A 27,859-nucleotide genomic window follows, 5' to 3' on the forward strand; every position below is an offset into this window, starting at 1 on the left:
CTCGAGAATCTGGGGGGAAGGACAGTGGAATCCCTTTCATCAGAGCTGGCAAGCATAGAAATGACAAACATTAACAATTCACTCTAACACTGGTGAGCCTTCTTGACCAGCTTGGAGCAGTTGGTCGTCCAGATGAGATCCTCGGAGATGTGGACTCCCAGGAACTTGAAGCTGCTCACATGCTCCACAGCCGTCCCTTTATAGATGGGTGGATGTGGGTCAGCATTCCTCCTGTAGTCCACGATGAGCTCCTTGGTCTTCTCTGTGTTCAGCAGCAGGTTGTTTGTGTCGCACCACTCAGCCAGACGATCCACCTCCTCCCTGTAGGCGGCCTCATCGTTGTCATTGATGAGGCCAATCACCGTGGTGTCATCTGCAAACTTAATGATGGTGTTGGAGCCATCGGCAGGTCTGCATTCGTGGGTGAAGAGGGAGTAGAGGGCTCATCACACAGCCTTGTGGTACACCGGTGTTCATTGTGATTGTAGATGAGCAAAGGTTATCCAGCCGGACATGTTGGGGCCGGTTGGTCAGAAAGTCCAGTAACCATTTGCACATGAGGGAACTGATGTCCAGGTCTGTCAGTTTCCTGGTGAGTTGTGAGGGGAGGATTCAACGCTGAACTGAAGTCTATAAACAGCATTCTGGCGTAGGTGTTGTTATTGATCAACTTATGGTGGTTTATGAGGTTGTTAATGAGGCCCATGTTGCTTTGATAGCAGCCTTCAGCTTGTCTGTATCGTTGGGTCAGGTGTTTCTCCTATTCCTTTTACTCCAAGACCCCATGTGGTCACAGTCAACAACAGTGCCATTTGACAGTAGCTTTAGGACACTGTGGGTGGGACTTTCATGTGCCTTTTTTACAACCTTGACTTCCAATTAAAATCCAAAATTTAATTTTATCTGAAAAGAGGACTTTGGACAATTGAACAACAGTCCTTGTGGGGTGGCTGTGGCTCAGGTGGTAGAGCAGGTCAGCTGCTAACTGGAAGGTTCGATCCAAGGCTCCACCAGTCTGCATGCCAAATATCCTTGGGCAAGATATTAACCCCATGTTGCTCTCCGATGCATCCATCGGAATGTGAATGTGTATGAATGTTAGACAGTGAGCACTTAACAGTTTAGAATAAGTGTTTGTGTGAATGGGAAGTAATTGGGTGAATGAATTAGTTGTATAAAGTGCTCAGATAGAGTAGAAATGTGTTATATAAGAACCAGTCCATTTACCATTCCTTAGTCTGATGTTGTTTGTGGTCCACGAGTGGCTTGATGTCAGGATGTAGCCCCTTTTATTACTTCTGCATGGTTCTTGTGTTGACTATTCTTGACAATTGTTTCAGGGCTTCAGGCATCTCTGATTCTTGGGCACCCTTTCCTACCCGAATTTCCATTAATTTCCTTAGATATACACTACCATTAGATCTAATGGTAGTGTATACCATTATACCATTAGATATGTAATGATATAAATAAAAACCTTTATATCAGAATTCCATGATGATTACTTTGTTCTGTTCTGTCTGCCTTAGATTCATATGAAGACCATGCCTGCTGCTATGTATCGCCTGCTGACCGCCCAGGAGCAGCCTGTTTACATTTAACCTACAAACTGACCTCACAAATCAACTCCCTCAACCCAGCCCAGACCTCATCCTATATAGCTGATGAATTGTAGTGAGTTGTTAAGATTGTTCTGTTGCTCAAACTCATCTAGCAACACAAAAACCAATATTATTCATGTGTATGTAGGCTTTTATTATTACAATAAAAAGATGTTCACACCTGATACATTTTCAGTACCTAGTGGTGCCCCAGAGTCTGCAGAGTATCTTTATGGTTTACTGTTGATATTTTGAAACACAATATATAATAACGTGTATTGCCGTTTAGCTCATGAAACTAAAACAGTTTCCTCATTGTTAAATTAGAGGAATGATGTTTGTTTTGCACAGTAAAAATTTTATTTCCAATCTTACACATGAAGCACATCCAGCCACAGTTGTAGGCAAAAGTTTACATACTTTCATGACATTGTGGGTCACTAGATGCTTTTGGTAGCCATCAACAAACCTCTGGATGTGATTCCAGCTGAGTATTTGATCACTCTTCTTGCCACAATTAGTCGAGTTCATTTAAATTGGTTGATTTCCTGGCATGGACCCATGCTAGGCCCAAACATGCTGGGGAAAGCTATTCCAGAAGTAGATGAAACATTACTTGATGTTGTCTGTCTGATGCATGCTCAATCATCCAGGTAAAGAAATCCCAAAAAGTCTGGACGTAGTGTTTTCTGTGGGAGAAACGTTTCATCATCATCAGGTGGCTTCTTCAGTCTCAGCTGACTGCAGGTTTCCAACCTTAGAAACAGGACATTTGCACAATGACTGACACTAACAGCACTGAATGAACAATGGGCTGGGAGGTCAGTTTATGATCATTAATATGCAAATTGCCATGACCGTTAATCAACAACCATTGATCAGTGGCCATGAGTACCATTCACAGAGTTGGGGAATGTCTACCATCACAGCATTGTAAGATGGTGTGTAAATCTACAGTCCTTTGCTGTAGATTTGATCAGTCAATCTGAATACTATTATTCTAATCTATAATCTATAATAAATAATCAGCATAAGTTATAAAAAATTATATATGTAGAGTGAGAGAGCCTGCATGTACGTATACTTTTGACCCAGTATGGATGAGAGAAAATCCAAAACAAATTCAAACTTTTTCACCTCATTCTTATTTTTTTAAAGTTTATTTTAAAGGCCCAAAATAAATATAACGTTCATGCACATGATGACTGTATGTAAACTTCTGAACATAACTGTATATGCTACTAGTACCCCAATTTTCACCACAGGGCACTGCCGATGTCTAGTTACATTTTCTATACCAAACACATGTTTGAAAAAAATCCTCTTTTATGTAGAATTAAATTACGTAGTGACTAGGTTTCACCTTGTGGGCTCAGTCTTGTTTCTATTCTCAGCTCAGTATCACAGTATTTTGAGCAGATTATTCTTGTTTATTACCAAAATTTAATGGTAAATTAACTCATTCTTATATAGCACTTTCTACTTTATCCCAGCACTCACAGCGCTTTATACAACTTGCCTCATTCATCCATTTTTACAAGCACTTCTTTCTGGGGGTTGTGCTTTCGATCCAACAATCGCACACATTCATACTCCGATGGATTCCCCGGAGAGCAGCTCGGGGCTAGTATCTTGCCCAACGATATTCGGCAAACAGCCAGGGATTGAACCATGAACATTCCAATTAGTAGATGACCTGCACCACCTCCTGAGCTACAGCAACCCGAAGTGATCTGTCATCACATTTTAAAATGAGGTAAATATAACCTCAGAGGAACAACAAACCATGACATGTTACAACATCATTATTCACTTAATATAAATTCAGCCCAAATGCAGAAGCATGTGTGAAAAATTAACTACTGTTTCCTGTAGGAATTAAGTGGGTAGATACACCTATTTACCCTGCATGAGCATAATCAGTGATTAATTGATTATCTGATCACCTCTAGAAAAGGAAAGGTTTGTGGATCTGGAGCACTCAGTTATCTAGTATCTTCACTGCCATGGAGAAAAGACATCAGCAGTTACCTAAAAAGCAATTATTGCTACCCATAAGGCTCATAAGGGCATTTCCAAACAGTTTCAAATCCATCATTCTACAGTGACAAAGACTTTTCACAAGTGGAAAACATTCAAGGCAGTTCCCTGTCTTCTCGTCTCAGTGGATGTCTCAGCAAATTCATTCCAGCTCTTGCAATACTCAGAGCTACACTCGGACTCCACATGCCTCAGTTAGCCATGTTAAATGTTAAAGTTCCACATAATACAGTAAGAAAAACATGGAACAAGTATGGCATCTTTGCATTTGTTTCCAAGAAAAAGAGCCTAAAAAGAATATACCAGCATGGCTTAGCACTGCAAAACTGCATCTGAACTAACTTGTTGGCTTCTTGTGCAGCAACAAGACCTGGGCACCTTGCAATCATTGAGTAAACTCCTTGGTATACCAAAGTATTCTAGAGTAAAATGTGAAAAAGCAATGAATCAAGGTGTTGCAATGGCCCAGTCCCACCTCAAGCTGGCTGAATAAAACAGAAAAACATGAAGGAGATTTTCCTGGCCCGGCTTTTTATAGCAGATAACCTTAAAAATATTCTGCAATTTTGCATAATTTTAAAAAGTATAAATTTCTTCAGTATTGAACAGCAGAAACGAGTCTTTCTTGTCCGAGGACATTTAATTAACAAAAAACAAACAAACAAAAAAAAAAACAGCGGCCGACAGCGCTGTAAACACTGTAGACTGGTGGGTAATAAGCGAATGGATAATGCAGAAAACAGAGATTTGAGACGGGAAACTGTTCTTGAAGTACAGAGAGAGAGAGAGCTGTGTGATTTTATCGTGGTGGAAGCAAAACAGCAGAAGCAAGAGGGAATTAATGACGACATTTAACAAATGTGAAGCGTAGTTTGGATCTTCTTTTGCGGCTGTTTCAATGAATTTTGGTTGGAGAGAGACAAAACCTGCAGCTCAGAATCGAGCGCAAAAAAGACGTAAACACAAAGCGCGGACCCGCCGACGCATCAGAGTCAGCGGGCTGTCGGCCTTCAGTCCCGACGGCGTGTCCGTGTTCGGGCCGTCGGGTAAGAAAGCCGAGAAAGAGAAAGCTGATTCTGATGCGTCGGGTCCGCTCTGTGTTTACGTCTTTGTGTGGAGTCCGTGTACCTGCTCTCATTTGCTGTTTGGTGGTTGTTGAAATAGTTTTGAGAGCTTTAACCTGAGATTCTGGCGTTTTTGGCAAAATACATTTATGTTTAAAAGTCAGTTCAGGATTTAATGAATCGATATCGCTTTATTCAAGCTACTCACCTCCCTCTTCCACCTGCACTTTCAAATACACACAAATGGACTACGGGACAACTACAGGACCACGGCCAATCACAGAGGTCCTGCCCCTGACTATCTGTGATTGGGACACACGATAGGGGCATGATGTGTGTCAGTTGTTGACCACACGGAGACTCAGAGTTGCGGAGACACTCTAGAGCTCTGCTTAGGTTCTACAAGCTGGAGTACACTTAACTTTTTACACATTGCTTCTGCATTTTGATTTCGTTTTTGTTAAATAAATCAATTTAAATAAATATGAGGTTATGTTTCTTTATAGTGAAGAACACACACTTAAGTTATCTTCATTGCAAATGAAAGTTTAATTTTGGCAGTGCCACTACCTGTTTTAGCCATGTCAAACCAGTGTGTCTAAAAGATCTGATGACATGGGAATCTGTTTGATCAAATCTATGTCAAATCAATCTATGTCAAACTTTTTCCATAAGATGCATTTTATGCAGATACATTGTATAAATAAATATGAGTTGCATCTGTATTAATTATCATGAGATAATGAATCCAGATAATATCTGTGGGCAGAAGTCTTACCTTATGTCTTACCCTGTTACCCTTGAATACAGAAAGAAAAATACAGTACCAGTTTCTGTTTCATTTTGGCTTTTATATCAAACAGTCAGCAATGTACAAAGATGTCTGTATAACGTAACCCACAAATGTGATGACTGTGGCTGTATGTGAATGTACAAAGCAGCAGCAGGATGTACAACTGTCTGTGTTTGGTTTTGAGGGGACTCTGCATTGCCTAAAGAATGTACACTATACCTTGCTTGTACAAAAACAATAAAGCTCAAATATTCTACTATTCAAAATATAAATATGAATAAAGAATTCTAGTCTCTGCCACTTTGTGATAAGTGAAATAAACAACACTTCTTGCAGCCTCTCTATACACCTGATTGATCACCATCCCAATCACAATGTTTCCATTAGATATCTCAGCTAAGATTGACCAGTCTCCTGTTCCCAACAAGCTCTACCACGCTTCGGCTAAATCTGTCATGTGCAGACCCTTCAGCTGCTCACTAGGTTTGTCTTTAAAATGAACCAAATATATTTATTTATTTGTCTTTTTGGAGTGCTGTCTTTTCCTACACTGCTCAGGGTCATCAACACAGCACATTGGCTGTGCTCTTCGCTCCTTAGAGGAGCTCTACAGTAAAGCTGCAGGGACACATCACACCCATATATCACCTGTTCCTGCTGTTATCCTAAGGGAGGGGTTACAAGACAGTAAACAAACAAACAGACTGAAAGCCAGCACATATACAAGGTTTGTTTTTATTATAGGCAATAAATGAACACACCTCTGTGCATTTAATTGTTAGTTATTATTAATCTCTGGCTCTCTTCCACAGCGTGTCTTTGTCCTGTCTTCCTCCCCTAACTCCAGCCAATCACAGCAAGATGGCCCCGCCCCTCCTTTAGCCTGGGTCTGTTGGAGGTTTCTTCCTGTAAAAAGGGAGTTTTTCCTTCCCACTGTTGCCAAAGTGCTTGCTTATTGGGGGTCACTTGATTGTTGGGTTTTTCTCTGTATGTATTATTCTAGGGTCTACCTTACAATATAAAGCGCTTTGAGGCGCCTGTTGTTGTGATTTGATGCTGTATAAATAAATAAATTGAATTGAATTGAACAGGGAACAGTACGCCTGCCTTCACAAACCTGTGAGGCAAGCTGTGCAATATCTAACCTGTACAATCAACACACAAGCACAGATGTGTCTATATTACCAAACATATTAACTTAAGCATACAAATCACTGAATTCAGGTGTTCCAATCATTTCCATACCCATATGTATGTGACTGGATGTTCATACGTAATGGAATTTTCGATGTCACATGGAAAATAAGACAAATGTAATGAAGTGGTTTTTCATGAAGTAACTTGTGCCTTAGTTAAAAGTGGGTAAGGTGAGAGTATAGGGTGTGGCTAGATATCAGGCGATTCTGTATAAATGATGATGATTGGATGTCCAGATAGGAGGTGAGAGAGAGGGAGGCAAATGTGCAAAAGGGTATAAAAGAGGAATATTCAGAATATTCTGGTTGTTTTTTTCTGTAGTTCTTTCAATGAGCTGAAGACATCATCTTAAGACATCTTGAGGATCCATAGTTAAAAACTACAGCATGCAATACTAGAGGAGCCCCCACCACCACCCGAACACTCTGGTGCTCATATGACCCCTGTTTTAAAGTCGCTGCACTGGCTACCAATCAGATTCAGGTTCCATTTTAAAATTCTAGTTTTAACTTTTAGAGCATTACAGAGACAGGCCCCCCCCCCCCCACATTGCTGATCTGATTCATACACATACCTCTACTCGTAACCTGAGGTCAGCAAACCAAAACCTTTTAGTGGTCCCCCACACTCGTTTTAAAACCCGAGGGGACCGATCTTTCCAAGCTGTGGCACCCAGATTGTGGAATGCACTTCCCCTATTTCTACGGGGTTTGGACTCAGTGGAGACCTTCAAAAAGCAGCTAAAGACATTTTTATTTCAAAAAGCTTTTAATTAGACCAGAGTTTTATGGTGTATTTTATGACTGTATTATGTTTTTACCTTGTAAAAAGCACTTTGTGACATATGTCTGTGAAAGGTGCTATATAAATAAACTTTACTTACTTACTTACTCTGGACCCACAAACTGGTTTTATGATTTTTGCCATATTGGGTTATAAATCCAAGAGGATTTGCATTTGGAACACAGAGATAAGTGTGTCGGTGGCCAAGGCATGCCCATTTCTCTCTCAATCTGTCTGCTTCAAAAGATCAGAACAAAATCAGCATTAGCTCAGAGTAAGCATAATTCAAGTGATTTAATTGCCTTTGTTTTTATTATTTGATTTGCACCTGCAAATTGGGTTAATAAAATATCCTATATTAAAGTCTGAATAGTGGACATTCTCTTTTTAACCCAATGTGAAACACTAAAGGTAGAAATCTGAGTATTATCCATTTTAGTGTAAATAGCTCTTACAGGTTACTCCAGCCTTTTAAAAGTAACAGATCCTTGAGGCCAACTGTCCAGGCCCCTAAATTTAACTTAGTTATTACCAAGTGCAGGGCGTCCCCTCACCTATCAAGCCCCATCTGAACTTTGCAACACTGAACTCCCAGTTGCATACTGGGTAATACCCATAGGATCAGATTAGGGTTAGTTAGAGATGCCCCTGAGACAATCCAACACCGCTGGGTGTGAGATATTAGCAGGTGGGGCATTGTTGTACGACCTGGGGTACAAAGAGGTTCAAGTCCCCCTCGTTGCTGTTAAATTATCCCAATTCTTTGATCTTTGGGCTGAAGGAAGAATAAAACTCGGTGTTTAATGCTCAGTCAACAATCTCTTTATTCCATACAATACTCATTACAAATGTCCGGACGGGGTCTCCGGCAAAATCTCAAAGTGTCGAACCGTTACTCAAACTCTTATAGCCTCAGCCCCCCTCTAAAGTCATAACACCTAAACATCCACATTCTTTCTCTCTCTCAGTGATCCTAAATTACAACCTTGGCTTCCTGTGCAGTATGTTTTGTTCTTTCTAATCAGAGAAATAAGGCCACGACTCTCTGCAAACAGCATTTCTTATAAATCAGCAGTATAATGCAGCAGTGTAATATCCCATTCCTGTTTTTTTTTTTTTTTCAGAATAAACAATCAATTAAAATCAAACAATCAATCTGCTGGTCCCTCTCTACTCTAAACAGCATTTTAGTAACTTTCAATTCAATTCAATTCAATTTTATTTATATAGCGCCAAATCACAACAAAAGTCGCCTCAAGGCGCTTTATATTGTACAGTAGATCGCACAATAATAAATACAGAGAAAAACCCAACAATCATATGACCCCCTATGAGCAAGCACTTTGGCGACAGTGGGAAGGAAAAACTCCCTTTTAACAGGAAGAAACCTCCGACAGAACCAGGCTCAGGGAGGGGCGGGGCCATCTGCTGCGACCGGTTGGGGTGAGAGAAGGAAAACAGGATAAAGACATGCTGTGGAAGAGAGACAGAGATTAATAACAGATATGATTCGATGCAGAGAGGTTTAACACATAGTGAGTGAGAAAACACACTAGAAGATGGTCCCCTGTTATCTACTTTCTCCCAGGCAAGCGTGAGCGAGAGTCTACAGCCTTCTACCCCCAAGGACACCTAGTCTAATGCCTTTATTTTCAGGGCCGTATCCACTTAATAATACAATATATGGTTATATGGCATTTTAGTTAATATAAAGCATAGAATTGAGGCACTTCAAATAATTCCGTTCGAACACTGCCCCCTACATCCCAGCTGAGAGAGCGTAAAGGGTCTTAATATGCAGCCTTATGTGATTCAAAATGATTGTGCTAAAACAGAGCTTTTCCTTATTGCCTAATAATAAAGCAGTTTTATTATTAATCAAAGACAAATCAATAGGTTTGATCAGGATATAAATGAGAAATGTAGTTTGAGTGGTAAAAATGACTGTTCTAATGTCTGAGTGTGTGTGTGAATGGCTTGAAGTCTCAGAGATGAGCCATTATTACTTTGTTCACTCTAAGCCCATTGTCATTGTCATTGTCTGAAAACCAACTGATACTTTGTGGCTGAATTGGTTATTATATAATATAGATCATAATCAAACTTTAAAATATTACACAAAATATCATCAAACATCACTGACATTGATGTCAATTCATCCTGCAGTTCTGCAGAAACCTCTGAAACAACAAGTGAAACATATTCATGAACTTAGGCTACGTCCACACTGGCCCGGATAGATTTGAAAACGGCATTTTCCTCTGAAAACGCTCCGCATCCACACTATCGTTTTCAGTCGTTTTCACAGAGTTGTGCGTGCACATTGAAATGGCCAGAAAACGCTTATGTTTCAGTACTGTGCATGCGTGAAACGCAAGAAGATTCGGCCTGCCTCATTTCTGTCTGCCGTTTATTTACTTTCCTGCTCTTTGAAACATTGCAGCCATATGTCGAGGAAAAGCACCGAGTTTAAATGGACTAACAATGAGGTGGAGTTGTTGCTGCAAGTAACACAAAAGTACAAAGTTGCAAAAGCGAGTGAGAATGAAAGAATTTGAAGAAAAGCTATCTGGAGCATGTACAGACTGATATTAATCTTTAATAGGGCTGTCAAAATTGAGAGCAAACAAAACAACTGCTGTATAATGCCCTCCGCTATCTTTGTTTAATTGGTCACATGACTGCACCACATGACTAACATGCATCATCGTTTTCCAAAGTCTCAGTTTTCACTGTCCACACTGCGACGCAAAAGCACCGTCTTCAAATGTATTCGTTTTCGAGAGCGTTTTCAAAACCCTGCGTTTTCCTTCGGGGAAAACGCCGTCTCAGTGTGGACGGGAGGCCAAAATGGAGAGAAAACTATGCGTTTTCAAACGAAAACGTATTAGTGTGGACGTAGCCTTAGAAACTCCAGATGCTTTTAAGATGACCTGGATGACTGAGACTCCACAAAGACATGTTCACAGACAGAAGTTGAGAAGTGACAGGTAAAGCATTTAATTACTTTCATTGAAAAACACAGAATTAGCATTGGATTTCAGTGGCCACACTGACCATGACTACTGAACTCTTACAAGACTTCAAATGATGGACATTTCTGAGCTTACTCTGATGCTGTGATGTCTAAATGAACTATGATCTCTGCAGTAATCTAATGTACACTCACTGGTCACTTTATCAGTTAAACCTTAGCAGTACTTGGATGAAGCCCTTCAGCATTGTCACAGTTTTCTGTGGCACAGATTTAACAAGGTGTGGGAAACATGAAGTCTACATACTCTCCACTGACCTGTAGTATCAACAAGCCCCAGGGAACTGCTGCTTAACGGATATTTTCTCTTTTTTGGAGCTTTCTAAACTTTAGAAATGGTTTTGTGAGAAAATCCCAGAAGAACAGCAGTTTCTCAAATATTCATACAAACTGATCTGGTACCACGAACCAGGCCATGTTTAAAAGGTAATTAAATCACCTTTCTTCCCCATTCTGATTCTAGATTTAAATTTCAGCAGGGCATATTAATACCTAAATGAGTTGCTGCTATGCAACTTCATGATTAGATATTCTGTGAAAGCAGCTGAATAGGTGTACCTAATAAAGTGGCCAGTTAGTGTGAATTCTGCTGCTGAGTTGGTCTTTGAAAACATCAGTTACCCAGATGCCAAGATTAGAGCCCTGGTCAAATAAACCGTTAACTCCAATATTTCTTCACGAGTGGTGAAAAAGCTCAATGTGATGATGTCATTCAGCTGAGAGAATGAAGAATGCAACAGAAACAGCATTTTATACATCATTTCATTATTTACTTTGACAGATAGTGTGTATGCTGTACAGAAATTCAGTCTGTGAGCCACTGAGTCCGTGAATACTCCAAGCATTTAACAGGGTTTTAGGAATAGGGCAAGTCACACAGGTCAATGTTCTTATTAAAGATAATGGAAAACTCCTTAGAAAGCAGCTGGTGAAGGCTGATGCCATCATGAGCATATACCCAGCGTTCACCTGTCCAGTCATAGCGCTTGGGTCCACTGTAAACACAAGAGAAGAAAAGAAGAGGGAAGTAACATTACTCTATATTGACTTATAACAGTTTCTTATTATACCAGTTTTTATATATATATATATATATATATATATATATATATATATATATATATATATATACATATATACACACATATATATATATATATATATATATATATATATATATATATATATATATACACACACACACACACACATATATATATGTATCGCAAGTTCGATTCCCGCCTGGGGCGTCTGTATCCAGTAAGGGTCCTAAGGCTAGACCCCCTATGCTAAGCGAGCCTACCGCAGACATGAGCGAGACAGATAAATATGAAGGCATGCCGGCTCGGACGTCGCCCGGATCAACAAGGTCCGCGTCAGGTGTTGAGGAACCAGGGCACCCTGACGACAAGTGGGCTACTGGAACAAGAAGGCATCGGTGGGCAAGAGACGAAAACAGGGCGTTGTTGGAATGCTACTACGCAAGTAACCCTGGCGGAAGGGGTTACATGAATAGGATGAGGGACCTATGGATTCTTCGATACCCAACATCCACAATGACGGCGAAACAACTAGTAGCTCAGTGTTCCAACATTCGAAAGAAGGGACTGCTCTCACAGCTAGAGATTGACGAGGTACAACATAAATGCTACGGCAAGGAGGAGTCAGGACGCCAGGTCAGGGGGGAGATATCATCACCCCCACCCGAGATTGGGTACATAGCCCCAAGTGCGATAGGAGAAGGATCGTTGAGTGCGAGAGGAACTGACCTGAAAGATAGGATCATGGCCAAGCTTGAAACCTGGATCCCCCGTAGCCGGTTACCAACATTACGTGAAGTACCCTCAGAAGGTCTGCTAGAGGATGTTAATGCAGCACTACGGATGATACCTACAACCACGATTACCGACACTAACAAGCTGATCTACAATACGGCAGCAGTGATCAGTGAGATGCTTGGCTACAAGTTGAACAGCCACAAGGGGCAGTACCCTCCATGGAGAAGGAGGCTAGAGTGCAAGATCAAAGTAGCACGGAGGGAGGTTAGCCAACTAACGGAGTTGCAGAAAGGCGCGACAAAGAAGGTGCATAAGAAATACAGCAAGCTGTCCATACCTGAGGCCTTGGAAACTGCCAAGCAACGCCTTGGCCAGCCGCTTGAGGAGGTACACCAGAGCGATAGAAGGCAGGAGAATAAACCAGCTGTTCTCCATCATTCGGACTGGAGAAGTGTAGTCGGATGGTAACAAAGAGAGGGAAGGTAGTCAGAACTGAGGGGATCGAGCTACCAGAAGGCAACATTGCAGACATAGAGGACAGTTACAAGTACCTGGGGATCCCGCAGGCGAATGGGAACCATGAAGAGGCCGCTAGGAAAGCTGCAACCACCAAGTACCTGCAGAGGGTCAGGCAAGTCCTGAGGAGTTAGCTGAACGGTAAGAACAAGATCCGGGCCATCAACACCTACGCCCTGCCCGTGATCAGGTACCCTGCTGGGGTAATAGGCTGGCCAAAGGAGGAGATTGAAGCCACTGACATAAAGACATAAAGACAAAAAAGCTCCTGACCATGCAGGTGCTGTACGCTAAGCGGAAGGAAGGAGGCCGGGGACTGGTGAGTGTCAGCACCACAGTCCAGGATGAGACAAGAAACATCCACGAATACATCACGAAGATGGCCCCAACTGACAACGTGCTCAGTGAATACCTCAGGCAGCAGAAACCCAAGAAAGAGGAGGGAGACGAGGAACCATCATGGAAGGACAGGCCCCTGCACGGTATGTACCACCGGCAGATAGAGGAGGTGGCTGATATCCAGAAATCCTACCAGTGGCTGGACAAAGCTGGACTGAAAGACAGCACGGAGGCACTAATCATGGCAGCACAGGAACAAGCTCTGAGTACAAGATCCATAGAGGCTGGGGTCTATCACACCAGGCAAGACCCCAGGTGCAGGCTGTGTAAAGATGCCCCAGAGACAATCCAGCACATAACAGCAGGGTGCAAGATGCTAGCAGGCAGGGCATACATGGAGCGCCATAACCAAGTGGCCGGCATAGTGTACAGGAACATCTGTGCCGAGTATGGCCTGGAAGTTCCGAGGTCTAAATGGGAGACGCCCCCAAGGGTGGTGGAGAATGACCGGGCTAAGATCCTGTGGGACTTCCAGATACAGACGGACAAAATGGTGGTGGCTAACCAACCGGACATAGTGGTGGTGGACAAACAGAAGAAGACAGCCGTAGTAATTGATGTAGCGGTTCCGAATGACAGCAACATCAGAAAGAAGGAACACGAGAAGCTGGAGAAATACCAAGGGCTCAGAGAAGAGCTCGAGAGGATGTGGAGGGTGAAGGTAACGGTGGTCCCCGTGGTAATCGGAGCACTAGGTGCAGTGACTCCCAAGATAGGCGAGTGGCTCCAGCAGATCCCGGGAACAACATCGGAGATCTCTGTCCAGAAGAGCACAGTCCTGGGAACAGCTAAGATACTGCGCAGGACCCTCAAGCTCCCAGGCCTCTGGTAGAGGACCCGAGCTTGAAGGACAGACCGCCTGCAGGGGCGAGAGGGGAACTTATATTAAAAAAAAAAAAAACACCCATCTCGCCCCTGCAGGCAGTCTGTCCTTCAAGCTCGGGTCCTCTACCAGAGGCCTGGGAGCTTGAGGGTCCTGCGCAGTATCTTAGCTGTTCCCAGGACTTCGCTCTTCTGGACAGAGATCTCCGATGTTGTTCCCGGGATCTGCTGGAGCCACTCGCCCAGTGTGGGGATCACGGCACCAACTGTTCCGATTACCACTGGGACCACTGTTACCTTCAGCCTCCACATCTTCTCCAGCTCTTCTCTGAGCCCTTGGTACTTCTCCAGCTTCTGTTCCTTCTTCCTGATGTTGCTGTCATTCGGTATCGCTACATCGATCACTACAGCCGTCTTCTTCTGCTTGTCTACAGATACTATGTCACCACCATTTTGTCCGTCTGTATCTGGATCAACTTGAAAAACCATTGTAATGTCTTAATACAGACAATTTGAGCAAAAATGGAAAATAGCTGAATCCATAGAGCATGTTCTTGGTGTGCATTTTGCTGTATGCAGAGACAGAACAATAGAATATCAAGTCAATTTCACAGTGGTGATTTTGCTGTGTAGAGGAAGACAGGTTGGCACTATTGGCTGATGTGCAAGAGAGCTACAACTAACAGGTGGTGAAGGAGAAAATGGAAAGGACTTTTGCTTATAGGTGGTGTGATTATGCAAGAGGCAGGGACGGGGTTATTTAAGGTCAAAGGTAATTCTGTTCAGCTGTTGCTGATGAGAAGGGCCAAACGGTTTCTACTGTGCTTAATGTAGTTACCTGTTGTGTTTGTATAAATGAAATGTCAAGAAAACCAGACATTGCAAAGGAAATAAATGACACATGAATATAAATGGAAACGAAGATTGGCATGGTGAACTTTGAGTGCACGTAAAAACTACTAACAAACAATTAGCAACCAGAGCGTCAAAATATAGGATTTAATCGCTACAATAATGAAATATTTTCATGTCTGCGTTAATCAACAAGTTTAGCCTTTTTTGGTCACTTTAATTAAGTGAACACAGATTTATTACTTAAATCAAAGCTGACCAGATTAGTAATGTTGGTAACACATAAGTCACTTATTGGCATCTTAATAATCATTTAGAATTATAAAAAACAAAACTCAGCTTAGTGGAAAATGTTGACAAGACTGTATTAAGACATTTTTGGGTTCCATTTACTCATATTACCATGAAGTGATACAAAGCTTGAGTCTTACCTGGTAGGAGAAGAAAGCCAGATTTGTTTGTTTGGTGTCTGTTTGTTGATCACATAGGTGCCATGGTCTCCACCCAGCTTCACTGTCAGAACACCGCTCTGTTAAACAAGAAACAATTGAAAAAAAAAACGGTTCTATTTTCATCCATCTATCAAAGCAATTTTGACCAAACATCTACATGGAGTATGACTAATCTTAATTTAATTTATATTCATTTAATATGTATGTAAAGTTTATCGCAAAAAACGTAAATTGTTTCAATCCCTTTCTGTTTGATTTTGGTGACTATGACTGAAAAGCTGTTTTTTGCCCTTAAAATTACTGTAGCAATTTACCAGATGTACTATCAACGCCTGGTTTTAGACAGAGATACAACTATGTATCATCTGCATAACAGTAATAAGAAATTTGGTGTTTCTGAAAAATGAAGCCTGATGGGAGCATGTATAGGGAGAATAAAACAGCCCAGAAAAGAGCCTTGAGGTACTCCACAAGCGAGTGTAGCAGGGTAATATTTGTTACCCAGCATCACAGAGTATGTTCTGCTCTCTAAGAGGCAAACCATCTTAGAGCAGAGCCTTGAATGCCGACGCACGTCTTCTAATGGTTTAATAGGATTGTGTGATCAACTGTGTCAAACGCTGCACTCAGGTCTAGAGGAATTAAAGCAGCTAAAAGCATTGAACACCTTCAGTAGAGCAGACTGTGTTGTGGAAGGCTCTGAAACCAGACTGATATACTAAAAATGACTAAGAACTGACGGGTCCAAACCAGGTGTTTTTAGAAGCAGCTGGACAGCAGCTTGTTTAAAAGAATGAGGAACAGTTCCATTTCAGACGCTGCTACTAACAATAGCGAGGATGTTAGGGCCGACTGTCTTCTCTGAGAAATGGCGTAGGGAACACATTCACAGGGCAAGTAGTTGGTGTCATGTGCATTATTATATCAGTAAGATGGGATAATGAGACTGGTTTGAAATAGGTGAGAAAGGATGAACATATAGGTGGTTCAGAAGGCTCTGGGGATGGGAGCAGAATACGTTCGCTGATATGATTCATTTTTTCAGTAAAGAACCTTTGAAAATCCTCACAGGTGTGAGAGGCGGGCTCAGATATGGCTGTAGTGGTGGGATGCAGGACAGAGGTGATTGTGTTGGATAGGACTTTAGGATTATCAGACTTCTTTGTAATAAAAATAATTTACTCGTTCTGCCTGATAGTTATTCAGACAATCTCTAAACACTTGGTGAGAGACATGGAGCTGATCTTTCTTCCATTTTCATTCTGCTTTCCTTTATTTCTGTTTGACGGCACGAGGGACATTATTTAACCAAGGCTGAGTTTCTAATTGATGCAGTCTGTGCATTGTTGGTACAAGCTGAACTAAAGCATGCAAGTAGCTCATCAGGGTTACTGCGACAAGGAGAACTTTCGTTAAAAGGTGGTTAAAGGAGATTTCAGACATTATAGGGTGTATAAAAGAGGCGGTCTGGGTTTGTTTAGGAGATGAGTGAGGAATGGGGATATTAAACAAAATGAGATTATGATTAGATGGACACATCAATCACCTCAACACTGATCACTGAAAGCCCAGATGACAAGATGAGGTCTAGACCAGGGGTTCTTAACCTTTGTTACCTCGGGGCCCAACCTTTCCACTACAAAGTGGCCCCGGGGCCTCATTCAGATATTAACACTATACTGAATAAATTGATGTTGCTTTTGGTTTGATTTATATTTAATAACTAAAATCAAATCTACTTCATTTTATCAGCTAAAACCTTGTCAAATAAATATGATGAGGACATGAAGCAATGTAATAATCACAAGGACATTTATTTATTTATTTATTATGTGTATGTGAACCTGCACATAAAAGAAAATGCCAAACAGGTTAACAATTCATAGAACAAACCAAACTGCAAGTAGAAATTGAAAGGCTCAAGTCAGGCTTAATAACACAAAAATAATTAATAATTCAATTTTACTACAGCAAAAGAGACAAGAAAAAAGGGAGAAAAGAAACTGGATAAATAATGTGGTGATCAAATAAATACATTCAAAATAGTTTTCTAATTATATGAATGAATAAATAAACAAACTGTTATAACATTTAAATAAAGTGCAAATGAACATATAACTTTATAATCTGTGAGTGAGTCTGAAAGTCTGAAACTTGCTTCAGCAGTAAATCTTTTTTTTTTTCCTTTTAAATTGGCAAAAGCAGAAGTTACGCTTTATATGCGAGACAAACAGTCACAACAGTAACTCCCCTTTATGTTCACCTCTTAATGAGACACCTGAGGCTGCCTCTGAGACACCATCAGATCCAGTCTGAGTGGACTGGGGGAAAGGCTCACTCTCAGAGCAGCTTCCAGTGTTCCTCTGAGTCTGCTTCGGGCTTTGGTCTTGGTTGTGGCCACAGTGGAAAATCCTGATTCACACAGATATGTAATTGTGAATGGGAGAAGGAGTTTCACAGCTCTCAGTGCCAGACATGGGTACAGACACCAGTCCAGAAGGAGCCCAAGTCCAGTTTGCCCCACTGCAACTTCAAAGAAGCTGGGATTCCAGATTTGAGGGTGTCGTCACTTCATTATTGCATTTGAAGAACTTCTCCATATCTTTTGCTACGTGCAAACGAGTGTCTTCTTCTGCTTGCTTATTGAGGCTGATTAAACAACTCCCACCAAGCAGCGGGAAGCTGTATAGTAACTGAGATTTTCATGGATAACAGTAGTCCATGGTATCTTCAATTAACAACGTATGATGTCCTTGCAGCCCTCAAGGTGGCTCACGGCCAAAAAATAGGCAGCGGCCCCATGGTTAAGAATCACTGGTCTAGAGTGTGTCCCTGTTTGTGTGTGGGGCCACTGACCGACTGGGTTAAGTTACATGACTCCAGGAGTTGTAAAAATTCCCTAACCAAAGGTTTGAAGGGACAACACGTGGACATTTACAGTTTTTGCCCGTTGCTTGAACACTATAAACCCATGCTTAGACTAAAGTAACACAACTTGAAGCTTTTGTTACCATACTTTTTTGGCATCGTTGTATTTTTACTGAGTTGTATATAGCACTTGTATTCTATTTTTATCTTATTGCATATTTTATTCTATTTTATTCTACTGTATATAGTATTTTATTTTATTCTATTCTGTACAGTTGTATACTGTATTTATTCTTATTTTATTTTATTCTAATTTTTGCTTCATAACTTTTGCACTGTCCACTTCCTGCTGTGACAAAACAAATTTCCCACGTGTGGGACTAATAAAGGTCATCTTATCTTATCTTATCATACCTCAAACACATGTACCCATACCTTAAACAAAAGCGCTGCTTTGCACTCTAGTTGCAATTATGCAACACACTTACTCCTTTATGCAACACACATGGTCCTGCATACTACACTCTATTTCATACATAAGACACTTCGTTCAAAAATGAAATTTCAGGGTGCCATTTGGAAAACACATGTATCCAAAATACAAAATACATCAGGTAATTGCAACCACTCAAATACACACCTGAAGGCACTTATTTGCAAAACTGAACACCAATTAGCCAACTACAAAAAGCCCTCAGTTTAGCCATTTCAAGAACTTTGCAAGCATGGATGGAGGGAGAGCAAGAAGAGGAGGAGGAGGAGGAGGAGGAGGAGGTCGAAGAGGCCATGCACGGACCCATATTTCTGATGATATAAGAGCAACTTTGGTGGACCATGTCATCAACCATGGCCTGACTATGAGGGAAGCTGGGCAGAGAGTCCACCCACATCTAAGCCGCTTCACAGTGGCATCTGTAATACGAACATGCCGACTAGAAAACAGGTATGTCGTCACCTCTCTACCTTCTACTCTACTCAGATGGTTTTTATAGCACTGTTCTACAGTATATCACATTACCATATCAAGTGTACAGGGTATTGCAGGGTGCTAATGCTCCTTTTGCAGCCAAAGTGGTAGTTTTTGTGAAACATACCATGATTACTTATATTGAAGTACAGTGTTGTACAGTGGATGGTACAGTATATACAGTAAAGTACTGTAAGAAAAATAAGCAAACCGATGACAATATGTGGTTGTATGTCTCTAGAATGACTCGAAGACCTTCTGGGGGAGGACGCCAACGCCTGTTCACACAACAGCAGGAACTTGCCGTTGTGGACCTAGTGAGGGCAGACAATGCCATCCGTCTCCACCAGCTACGAAAGAAAATACTTGCAGACAGGCAAGTGTTCAACAACATAAACCATGTGAGCATCACCACCATCAGACCCATCTTGGGAAAACACAGCATCACCATGAAGCAGCTCTACAGAGTCCCATTTGAGAGGAACAGTGACAGGGTCAAAGGCCTTCGAGCTGAATATGTACGGGTAAGTTTAACTGTCCTTTACATTTACAATACAGTATTGGTGAAATCCAGTAGCAGCTGAATATGTACCATATCAGTACCACATGGATCCATTCTGAGAGCTACACAGGTACCTGTGTGACGGGGTGAGGGTTCTGTATGTGTAGCACTGTAGTACAGTAATATGTTCTCTCTTTTTTTTTTTTTTTTACAGAGAATCTTGGCCATGGATGGAGCTGCACAGCCTCATGAATTCATTTTCATTGATGAAGCTGGATTCGACCTGTGCAAAACAAGACGACGGGGTCGTCTTGTAATTGGCCAAAGGGCAATTGTGCACGTCCCAGGGCAGCGCGGGGGAAATATCACATTGTGTGCCGCCATAAGCCTTCGAGAGCTTCTGCATCATCATGCAAAACTAGGTCCATACAATAGCCAACATATACTCACATTTCTAGATGCTCTCCATAATATAGTTGTACAGAACAGACCAGATCAGCCCAGGTTTGTGGTGATATGGGATAATGTCAGTTTCCATCGGGCTGCTCTGGTCCAGGCCTGGTTCTCCAACCACAGTCAACTTGAAGTGGTATACTTGCCCCCTTACTCACCATTTTTAAACCCTATAGAGGAATTTTTTTTGGCTTGGAGATGGCGTGTATATGACCGCCAACCACATGCCCGCATGCCTCTTCTGCAGGCAATGGAACAGGCCTGCGGCGACATTCAGGTGACAGCAATCCATGGATGGTTTCGACATGCAAGGGGATATTTTCCCCGGTGCCTAGCGGGAGAAGACATTGCTTGCGATGTCGATGATGTCCTGTGGCCAGACCCCAACAGACGGCGGGATCCATGAGCCCACGTATGCACAATTGTCATGATTTTTTGTGTTTACAGTATAGTGTTGTTTTTTTTTTTTTTGCTTTATCTGAATTCATGGTACTGCAATGTACAGTGCTGCAATGTACAATATTGAGTAGGCCTATTTGCTTTTTTGGTTGTTTGAAAATGTGTCTCCTGCAAATATGCCTTCTGAATAAACAATGAAACTCAAAGACTGCAGTGTTTTATATAAAGTAGACTAGTGTGTTCCCCCTGATCTGAAAGTGTTTGCATATGATGCAGGTATGTGTCATTTTGACAAAGGAATGTTAGGTTTTGATAGCAGAGTTTAGGTTTTGAGAGTAGAGTTTCAATTTGGCACAGATGTGAATGGTATATTTCCCAGTGTTGTGTCATGTTTATTTGTGTTTAGAGTTTTGGCACAATGAGCAAAGTTTTGCAAAATGTGTTCAAGCAACGGGCAAAAACTGTAAATCACCAAGGATTGGCAACCTATCAGTGGTCGGCAACATCACAGACAGAAAGTCAGAAAATTCCTGAATGAAATCACCTTGCTACCATCCTAGCACCCCTAGTGGGGAATGCCCCACATCACACCAAAAACTCCACCGACTTCACCAACAAGGTCCAGAAACTTACACATGATCCAGATGAAACCATGGTGTCCTTTGCTGTAGTCTCTCTCTTGACGTGCATACCCACCACGGAAGCAGTGGAGACTGTCAGAAAACGACTACAAGAAGACAGCTCCTTGGAAGACAGGACCAGCTTCACCCCGATCAGATCTGCACACTGTTAGACCTCTGCCTTACCACCACATATTTAAATACAATGAGGGTTTCTACAGACAAAAAACATGGCTGTGCCATGGGCTCCCCCGTGTCACCTATTGTAGCCAACCTTTACATGGAGGAAGTGGAAAGAAAGGCTCTTGGCTCTTTTAAAGGAAGAGTACCCAGCCACTGGTACAGATATGTAGACGACACCTGGGTCAAAATCAAAACACAAGAAGTGGAATCCTTCACTGCGCACATTAACGCCATGGATAAAAACAACAAGTTCACCAGGGAAGACACAAAGGATAACTGTTTGCCTTTCCTGGACTGCGCTGTGCACACTGAAGAGAATGGAAACCTCAACATTGAAGTTTACCGGAAGCCCCCACACACAGACCAGTACCTCCTCTTTGACTCCCATCACCCTCTGGAACACAAACTGGGAGTAATCAGGACCCTACACCACCAGGCAGAACATGTTCCCTCTAAGCCTGAAGGGAAAAAGAAGGAACACACACACACGTAAAGGAAGCACTCAAAACATGCGGTTATCCTAATTGGGCGTTCATAAAGTCAGCAAAGATGCACAGAAAAGAAGATCAGACACCAGCGAGGGAGGATATGAAAGACAGACGCAACAACATTGTCATCCCCTATGTAGCCGGTGCATCTCCAAGCACGACATCCCAGTGTACTTCAGACCCAGCAACACACTCAGATGGAAACTGGTTCACCCGAAAGACAAAACTCCAAAACACAAACTTAACAACGTGGTGTATGCTGTACAGCTGACCTCTACATTGGAGAGACCAAACAGCCACTTCACAAGCGCATGGCACAACATAGAAGAGCCACCTCCACGGGACAAGACTCAGCAGTCCATCTGCATCTAAAAGGTCAAAGGTCACTCTTTCGAGGACGCCAATGATTACATTTTGGACAGAGAGGACAGATGGTTTGAAAGAGGAGTGAAAGAAGCCATTTACGTCCACTGTGAGCGACCATCTTTGAACAGAGGCGGTGGTTTACGACACCAACTGTCTGCCATCTATAATCCAGTTCTGAGATCCTTCCAAGACGCCTTAATGCCCACTCACACCCTGGGCCATCTGACCTCAGGAAATCACATGATAGGGTGGGGCCAGGTTTCACAATGAGCTCAACCAAAACCTTGGCTGATTGTGACCTGCACCCGTTTTCACACCTTGGCTCATGTGATTAGAGGATCACCAGGGGGTCCTTTGTCCCTCTTTGGGGGGACACTCCAACAGAGCTTAAATCTGGGACTCCCCACCATTTGACCCTAGAACTGAAGAAGCTTCTCGGATGAGAGGTGAAACGTCTTCAAGCAACTTAAAGAAGTCCAGACGCTTTTCTTTCCAAGCTCCTTAGACTACACATGTCTACCTTCTCTGTGCCCCCCTTACAGTTGACATCATCCACTCTTCCATGGAGTCAGGAGTGTTAACCTCAGTGACTTCCATCTTCAAGATGCCAATAATACCTCCCACCCATTCCACAGCAAGTCACAGGAGCACGTTCTGTGAGAGATTACCCAGAGTCACCACTCAATGACACAAGACATCTTTCCTGTCTGTGGCTTCCTTTCTGAACAATTCGTCTAAGAGCACAAGTACACCCTGCAGTAGTTGAAGAGTTATCACATCCTCTATTGACAAAATAACAAAGTCCGTAATAATAAGAGGGGCACCTCAGTTTCAAATGGATCCATATTCAATGTGTAATATACTGGGATATTTATATATTAGAGCCATTTGTACTTCTTAGAGCTATTTTGTAATATTTAATTTAGAGCTGCCACGATTATGCCGCCTATCAAAATCATCGACGACTAATTTAATAGTCGACGCGTCGTTTGAAGCTTTGTAATATCCTGAAAGACACAGGAATAAGTAGTAGGATTTAAGAGTGTAATAACAGACTGAAACAGAAGATGGCAGCACTGCATGTACAAGGATGCCAGCTGCCGTTAAACACCAAAGAAGAAGAAGCAGTGTCCGGTATCGTAGCTGTGTCCAAATTCAGGAACCGCATCCTCCTGTGCCCGCACTTGTAGGCCGATTACGTTACAGCGACACGACGAAGGCTGTCCAAATTTGTAGACTCCTCCAAATGCGGTCGACAAATGCGTCCTCCTTTTCCCCAGATTTAAAGGATGGGTCGGGTGTATACTTCGTTATCCCCAACCTATCCCAGAATTCATAGCGCGGCCCAGCCAATTCCAGTTTCCAACAACTAAGTTTCCAACTTAGTTTAATGTTACTCTTATTATTCTTTCTGGATCACAAAATAAACTTTTAAGATATTCTCAGGCGAGCATGTAGCTGTGTAAACTTCAAATATCTGCTCGGTTTATCAAGACACCACATATTTGCAAAAGTGCTCTGACGTTTTCGGAGACGAGCTGACGGGGAGGTCAAGGGTCACTAGAGCCGGCGAGAACACCGGACTCCCGGCACATCGTTTTCAAACCCACCGCCGTCTTTGGCTACTCAGGTTAAACATGATATATAAGTCACTTAGATAACTTAAAATGTTATTGTTTGGCTTTTTTCAGTATTTTATTTGTTCCTGAGTAAATCGGTTTGGCTGAGATTAAAGTTATACTTTTTACACAGCTGAATAAACATCAAGCAGACAGCTGATTATCAGAAGGTGAGATGCTCGAGAGTTTACTCCGGTGTCCTGTTATATTTTAGACAGCAAGGAGCAGACGGCTGAGTTTATTAAACTTCACTGAACCAATCTGCAAATTTCATTAAAATTTAATAAACTATCATCTTGTCTTTATTTTTAGTTAGCACATACCTGAAACACTTAAAGCTGTAAGCTAATGATAGTTATATAAGAGCAGATGCTGCTGGTGCAATAAGCTGTACGTCCAGTGCATGCATGATCTGATTAGTCGACTAATTGCAAAAATAACCGATGACTAGTCGACTATCAAAATAATGGTTTGTGGCAGCCCTACTGTAATTGTATGTTCATCATTTAGTTTCTGTAAATAAGCATTTTGATAATTCTGCCATCATTTATTACGGCTACCATTAAAGTTCACTTTACAGTTAGCAACCTTTACAACATCTATAGACTTACAGAGAAGACAACATCATAGTCTGCCCCAGTAAAAGCTTCATCTGTGAGGTCTTCAAAGTAATCAGCCAGAGCGTCCAATGTCTCATCGGCCAGCTTCTCATATGCTGCTACAGACAGTTCACTTTTAGAGAATGACAGAAAGTTAGAAATTAGTTCAAGTAGTCAAAGCTTAAGCAATGACTAAGGAGAAAAACAAAAACCAAAATATTGGTTACCTTACATGCACGAGGGTGACTTTTTTCTGACTCTGTGAATTCAGGTAGATGGTTTTGCGCCACCTGCAGCCATTAATTCTGCTCCCGAACCACTGAAATAGAAAACACCAACAAACTTGTTTAATTATTCTTCTCCTTAGTCCAGTTTTATGCTCAGCTGGTTTCTGACATGTATGCACCTTGTTGAGTATTTATGGCCAACTTTGAAATTTATAGTTTGTATATTTTCCCATTTGAAGACAGATCATGAAATCACTCGATGTGAAACATTTGTGACACGTACTTTTATCCTTAATAAAGTGTTGAATTTGGAGGTGCAAGGCACTCCCTGATTTTGGACTGAGACATAAGCTAATTCTAACTGTAAGCCTCTCTATTAAACTTTGTTTACTTCTTCAAAGGTTCTGTGGGCCCTTCTATGAACTCTGAGCATCAGGTCTTTCCATAGATTTTCCAGTTGGATTCGGGTCAGGTGATTGGCTGAGCCATTCTCGCAGCCTCTGGCAGAGTTCAACTTTGGTGTCATCTTTCCAGACTATATTCTCCCAGTATTTCACAGGCTTGTCAAAAATGTGTTCAAAACAGATGCAATACACTCATGCAGTAAAGAGGATGTTTACTGTATTACAACACACAATAAGACAACTGATCGACTGAGATATTGCTCATTTAAGCTGAATTTTCCATTAATATGGTTTATAGTGTACTGAGGTGTTTTGAGGGTTTTATTGCTTCTTTTCCTAAAGGGATGGTTTGAAAATTCCTACACCATCAAACAGTACACATTTGTGATAATATTCAACTATAGAAGTAATAACATTTGAACAACTCTTCAGTCAGGACGGAGTGCAGAACAGTGAGGATGTCCATGGAGAGTTTAAACAGGCCCCACACAGGTTGTGTTTTAATTTGATACAATTCATACTGATTTGTTACATAGTGAGGAAAGACGGTTTAGTGTGTGTGTGTGTGTGTGTGTGTGTGTGTGTGTGTGTGTGTGTGTGTGTGTGTGTGTGTGAGTGAGTGAGTGAGTGAGTGAGTGAGTGAGAGAGAGAGAGAGAGAGTGTAGGGACCGTCTCTGTAAAAACCAGACCAAACACTTGTAGATAAACTGGAGATGGTCGAGAAGCAGGCTCGTTACAGTTTAAACTAATCACCACCGAGTACAAGCTGAACTTACGCTGTGTGAAGGCCGGCAGGGGGGATGCAGCGTGTGGTTAATGAACGGACGAAGCCCCGGGAGGTGAGATAATCTCCAAAACTACGGTGGACATAAAGGTCACTGTCAGTGTGGCTCGTATGTAACATTAGCATCATGTACAGTCATACTGGACTCAGCTCGTACCTGGTTCGCCAGATCCTTCTTCCTCTGCTGTGTCAGCATGTTGACCTGTGTGCTCGCGAGCTGACACATGTGTGAGTAGATCCCTGCTGTCTTACAGAACAGACGCATGGTTTACTGACTCCCGATAAATACTCCCGGTGTGTTGACAGCCAACGCTTCTTCTTCTTCCTCGTCTGCTTCTTTCTTTCTTTGTCGTCATTTGTTGGCGGTTGGCAAACAGCAAACTGGTGCATTGCCGCCCCCTGCTGGTGTGGAGAATGAGTTTGTCTTAAAAAACTAAATATGGCCCGATAATACTCGAGTTCTTAAAAATAAATCAACCAAGTCCATTTCCATTTTCATATCACCGAGCTTCTGGATCAGCTGTCTTCTTTCAGCATCATATTTCTGACATTAAAACATGTTTTCCTCCCATTGCTTTTGACATCTTTCTTCCATTTTCTGCCGTATTCTACTCTTAATCTCTGTCCTGCTAACACTGATAACCAATCCACTGATACCCATGGTACCCATAAGGTGGTGACTATAAGCTCCATCTCGTTGACTCTGTACAGTGTTTGCTGAATCTCGAAAAGAGTGTCTGGCCTGCTATCTGAGTCACTGTCTTGCAAACTAGCCAGTGATGAGCTTGAGTCTGAACATATCACTGATCTCGCTGGTCTTGCGTCTTCAGTCCACTGGACAGCTGACAGAACTGAAACTATTTCTGTACACTATTAAACTGTCACTGATCATTTTCCTTACTTTAGCATGAAACTCAGGAACAATAAATACTATCCCGCTTTGGTCGGCTGTCTTCTTTGGTGCATCTTTGACATAACTGTAACACCGCTCTTTATATGCCTGCACTGCATGTGCGTTTAAAATAAAACCCCTATTCCTACAGCATCAGAGAGTACTCAGGACCTTCTTACTGTGAGGCAACAGTGCTGATCACCGCACCACCGTGTTGCCATAATTGTATCATATTCATAAAAACTGTGGCTGTCATAACCTTTTATTACTTTCCCATCATAAATCAGGGTTTGACATAAGGTGCATAACATCCCCCCTCCCTGCTGGCATCAGTCCTGCGGGGTCCTGCAGTCCTGTGGTCCCCGGCTGTCGGGCACCCTGCAGGATCTCTTCACACTTTAGTGTCTGATGTACATGATTTCAGAATCCTCTTTTGCACACTCTCAGTCTTACTTAGTCATTGTTGTATTTAACTTTTATCACTACATCACATTTTAAGGCCTTCAGTAAGGGTTAGTACCTCTAACTTCATACCCCTTTAACACATTTTGTCACCTTATGACCACAAACTTTAATATTACATCATACTTTGTAATATTGATCCATGGGGTCAATACTGCTTTGTTGTAAAACAGCTCAGTCAGATTGGATGGAGAGCGTCTGTGAACAGCAGTTTTCGAGTCTTGCCACAGATGCTCAGTGTGATTTAGACCCAGTCACTTGGATATTCTTTGATATAAACCATTACATTGTAGCTCTAACGTATGTTTAGGGTCATTGTCTGCTGGAAGGTCAATCTCCAGCCCAAGCTCAAATCCTTTGCAGCCTCCAACAGGTTTTCTGCCATGTGTTTAGCTCCATCCATCTTCCCATCATCTTTGACCAGCATCCCTGTTCCTGCTGGAAAGCATCCCCAAAGTGGGGACGGTACGTTCAGGGTGATGAGCAGTGTTATTTTTCCACCACATGTAGCACTTTTCATTTAGGCCAAATAATTCAGCTTTGGTGTCTTTTACCATTTTTGGATGATGGATTGAACAGAGATGTTCAAAGCTTGGGATATTTTTTATAAACTAACCCTGCTTTAAACCTATCTACAGCTTCGTCCCTGAGTTTGCTGAGTTCATGTTCTCTAACAAACACTGAGGCCTTCACAG

At 42.0% G+C, this 27,859-nt stretch overlaps 3 protein-coding genes across 4 annotated transcripts in view; 2 read left to right on the forward strand and 1 right to left on the reverse strand.

Annotated features, from left to right (window-relative positions):
- apba1a (amyloid beta (A4) precursor protein-binding, family A, member 1a) overlaps positions 1–6,218 on the forward strand; it is a 91,053-nt gene extending 84,835 nt beyond the window's left edge. For both annotated transcript variants that reach the window (XM_063488701.1, XM_063488700.1), the window contains exon 13: positions 1,530–6,218. In XM_063488701.1, coding sequence (XP_063344771.1) covers positions 1,530–1,601 — 72 coding nt within the window. In that variant the 3' untranslated portion in view covers positions 1,602–6,218. The remainder of the gene's footprint in view (positions 1–1,529) is intronic.
- Positions 6,219–10,454: 4,236 nt separating this feature from the next.
- On the reverse strand, positions 10,455–26,163 carry fxn (frataxin). The gene is made up of 6 exons (XM_063490491.1): positions 25,968–26,163; positions 25,803–25,883; positions 24,623–24,714; positions 24,408–24,528; positions 15,311–15,408; positions 10,455–11,507 (listed from the first exon to the last, which is right to left on the reverse strand). Exons 1-6 carry the CDS (start codon positions 26,073–26,075, stop codon positions 11,369–11,371), a joined length of 639 nt encoding a protein of 212 aa, XP_063346561.1. The 5' UTR covers positions 26,076–26,163; the 3' UTR covers positions 10,455–11,368.
- LOC134639026 (uncharacterized) lies at positions 19,280–22,898 on the forward strand. The gene is made up of 2 exons (XM_063490030.1): positions 19,280–19,690; positions 19,883–22,898. The coding sequence occupies exons 1-2, from the start codon at positions 19,295–19,297 to the stop codon at positions 20,525–20,527; spliced, it is 1,041 nt and encodes a 346-aa protein (XP_063346100.1). The 5' UTR covers positions 19,280–19,294; the 3' UTR covers positions 20,528–22,898.
- Positions 26,164–27,859: the final 1,696 nt, after the last annotated feature.

Source organism: Pelmatolapia mariae, linkage group LG12, assembly GCF_036321145.2.
Source record: "Pelmatolapia mariae isolate MD_Pm_ZW linkage group LG12, Pm_UMD_F_2, whole genome shotgun sequence".
Taxonomy (NCBI): domain Eukaryota; kingdom Metazoa; phylum Chordata; class Actinopteri; order Cichliformes; family Cichlidae; genus Pelmatolapia; species Pelmatolapia mariae.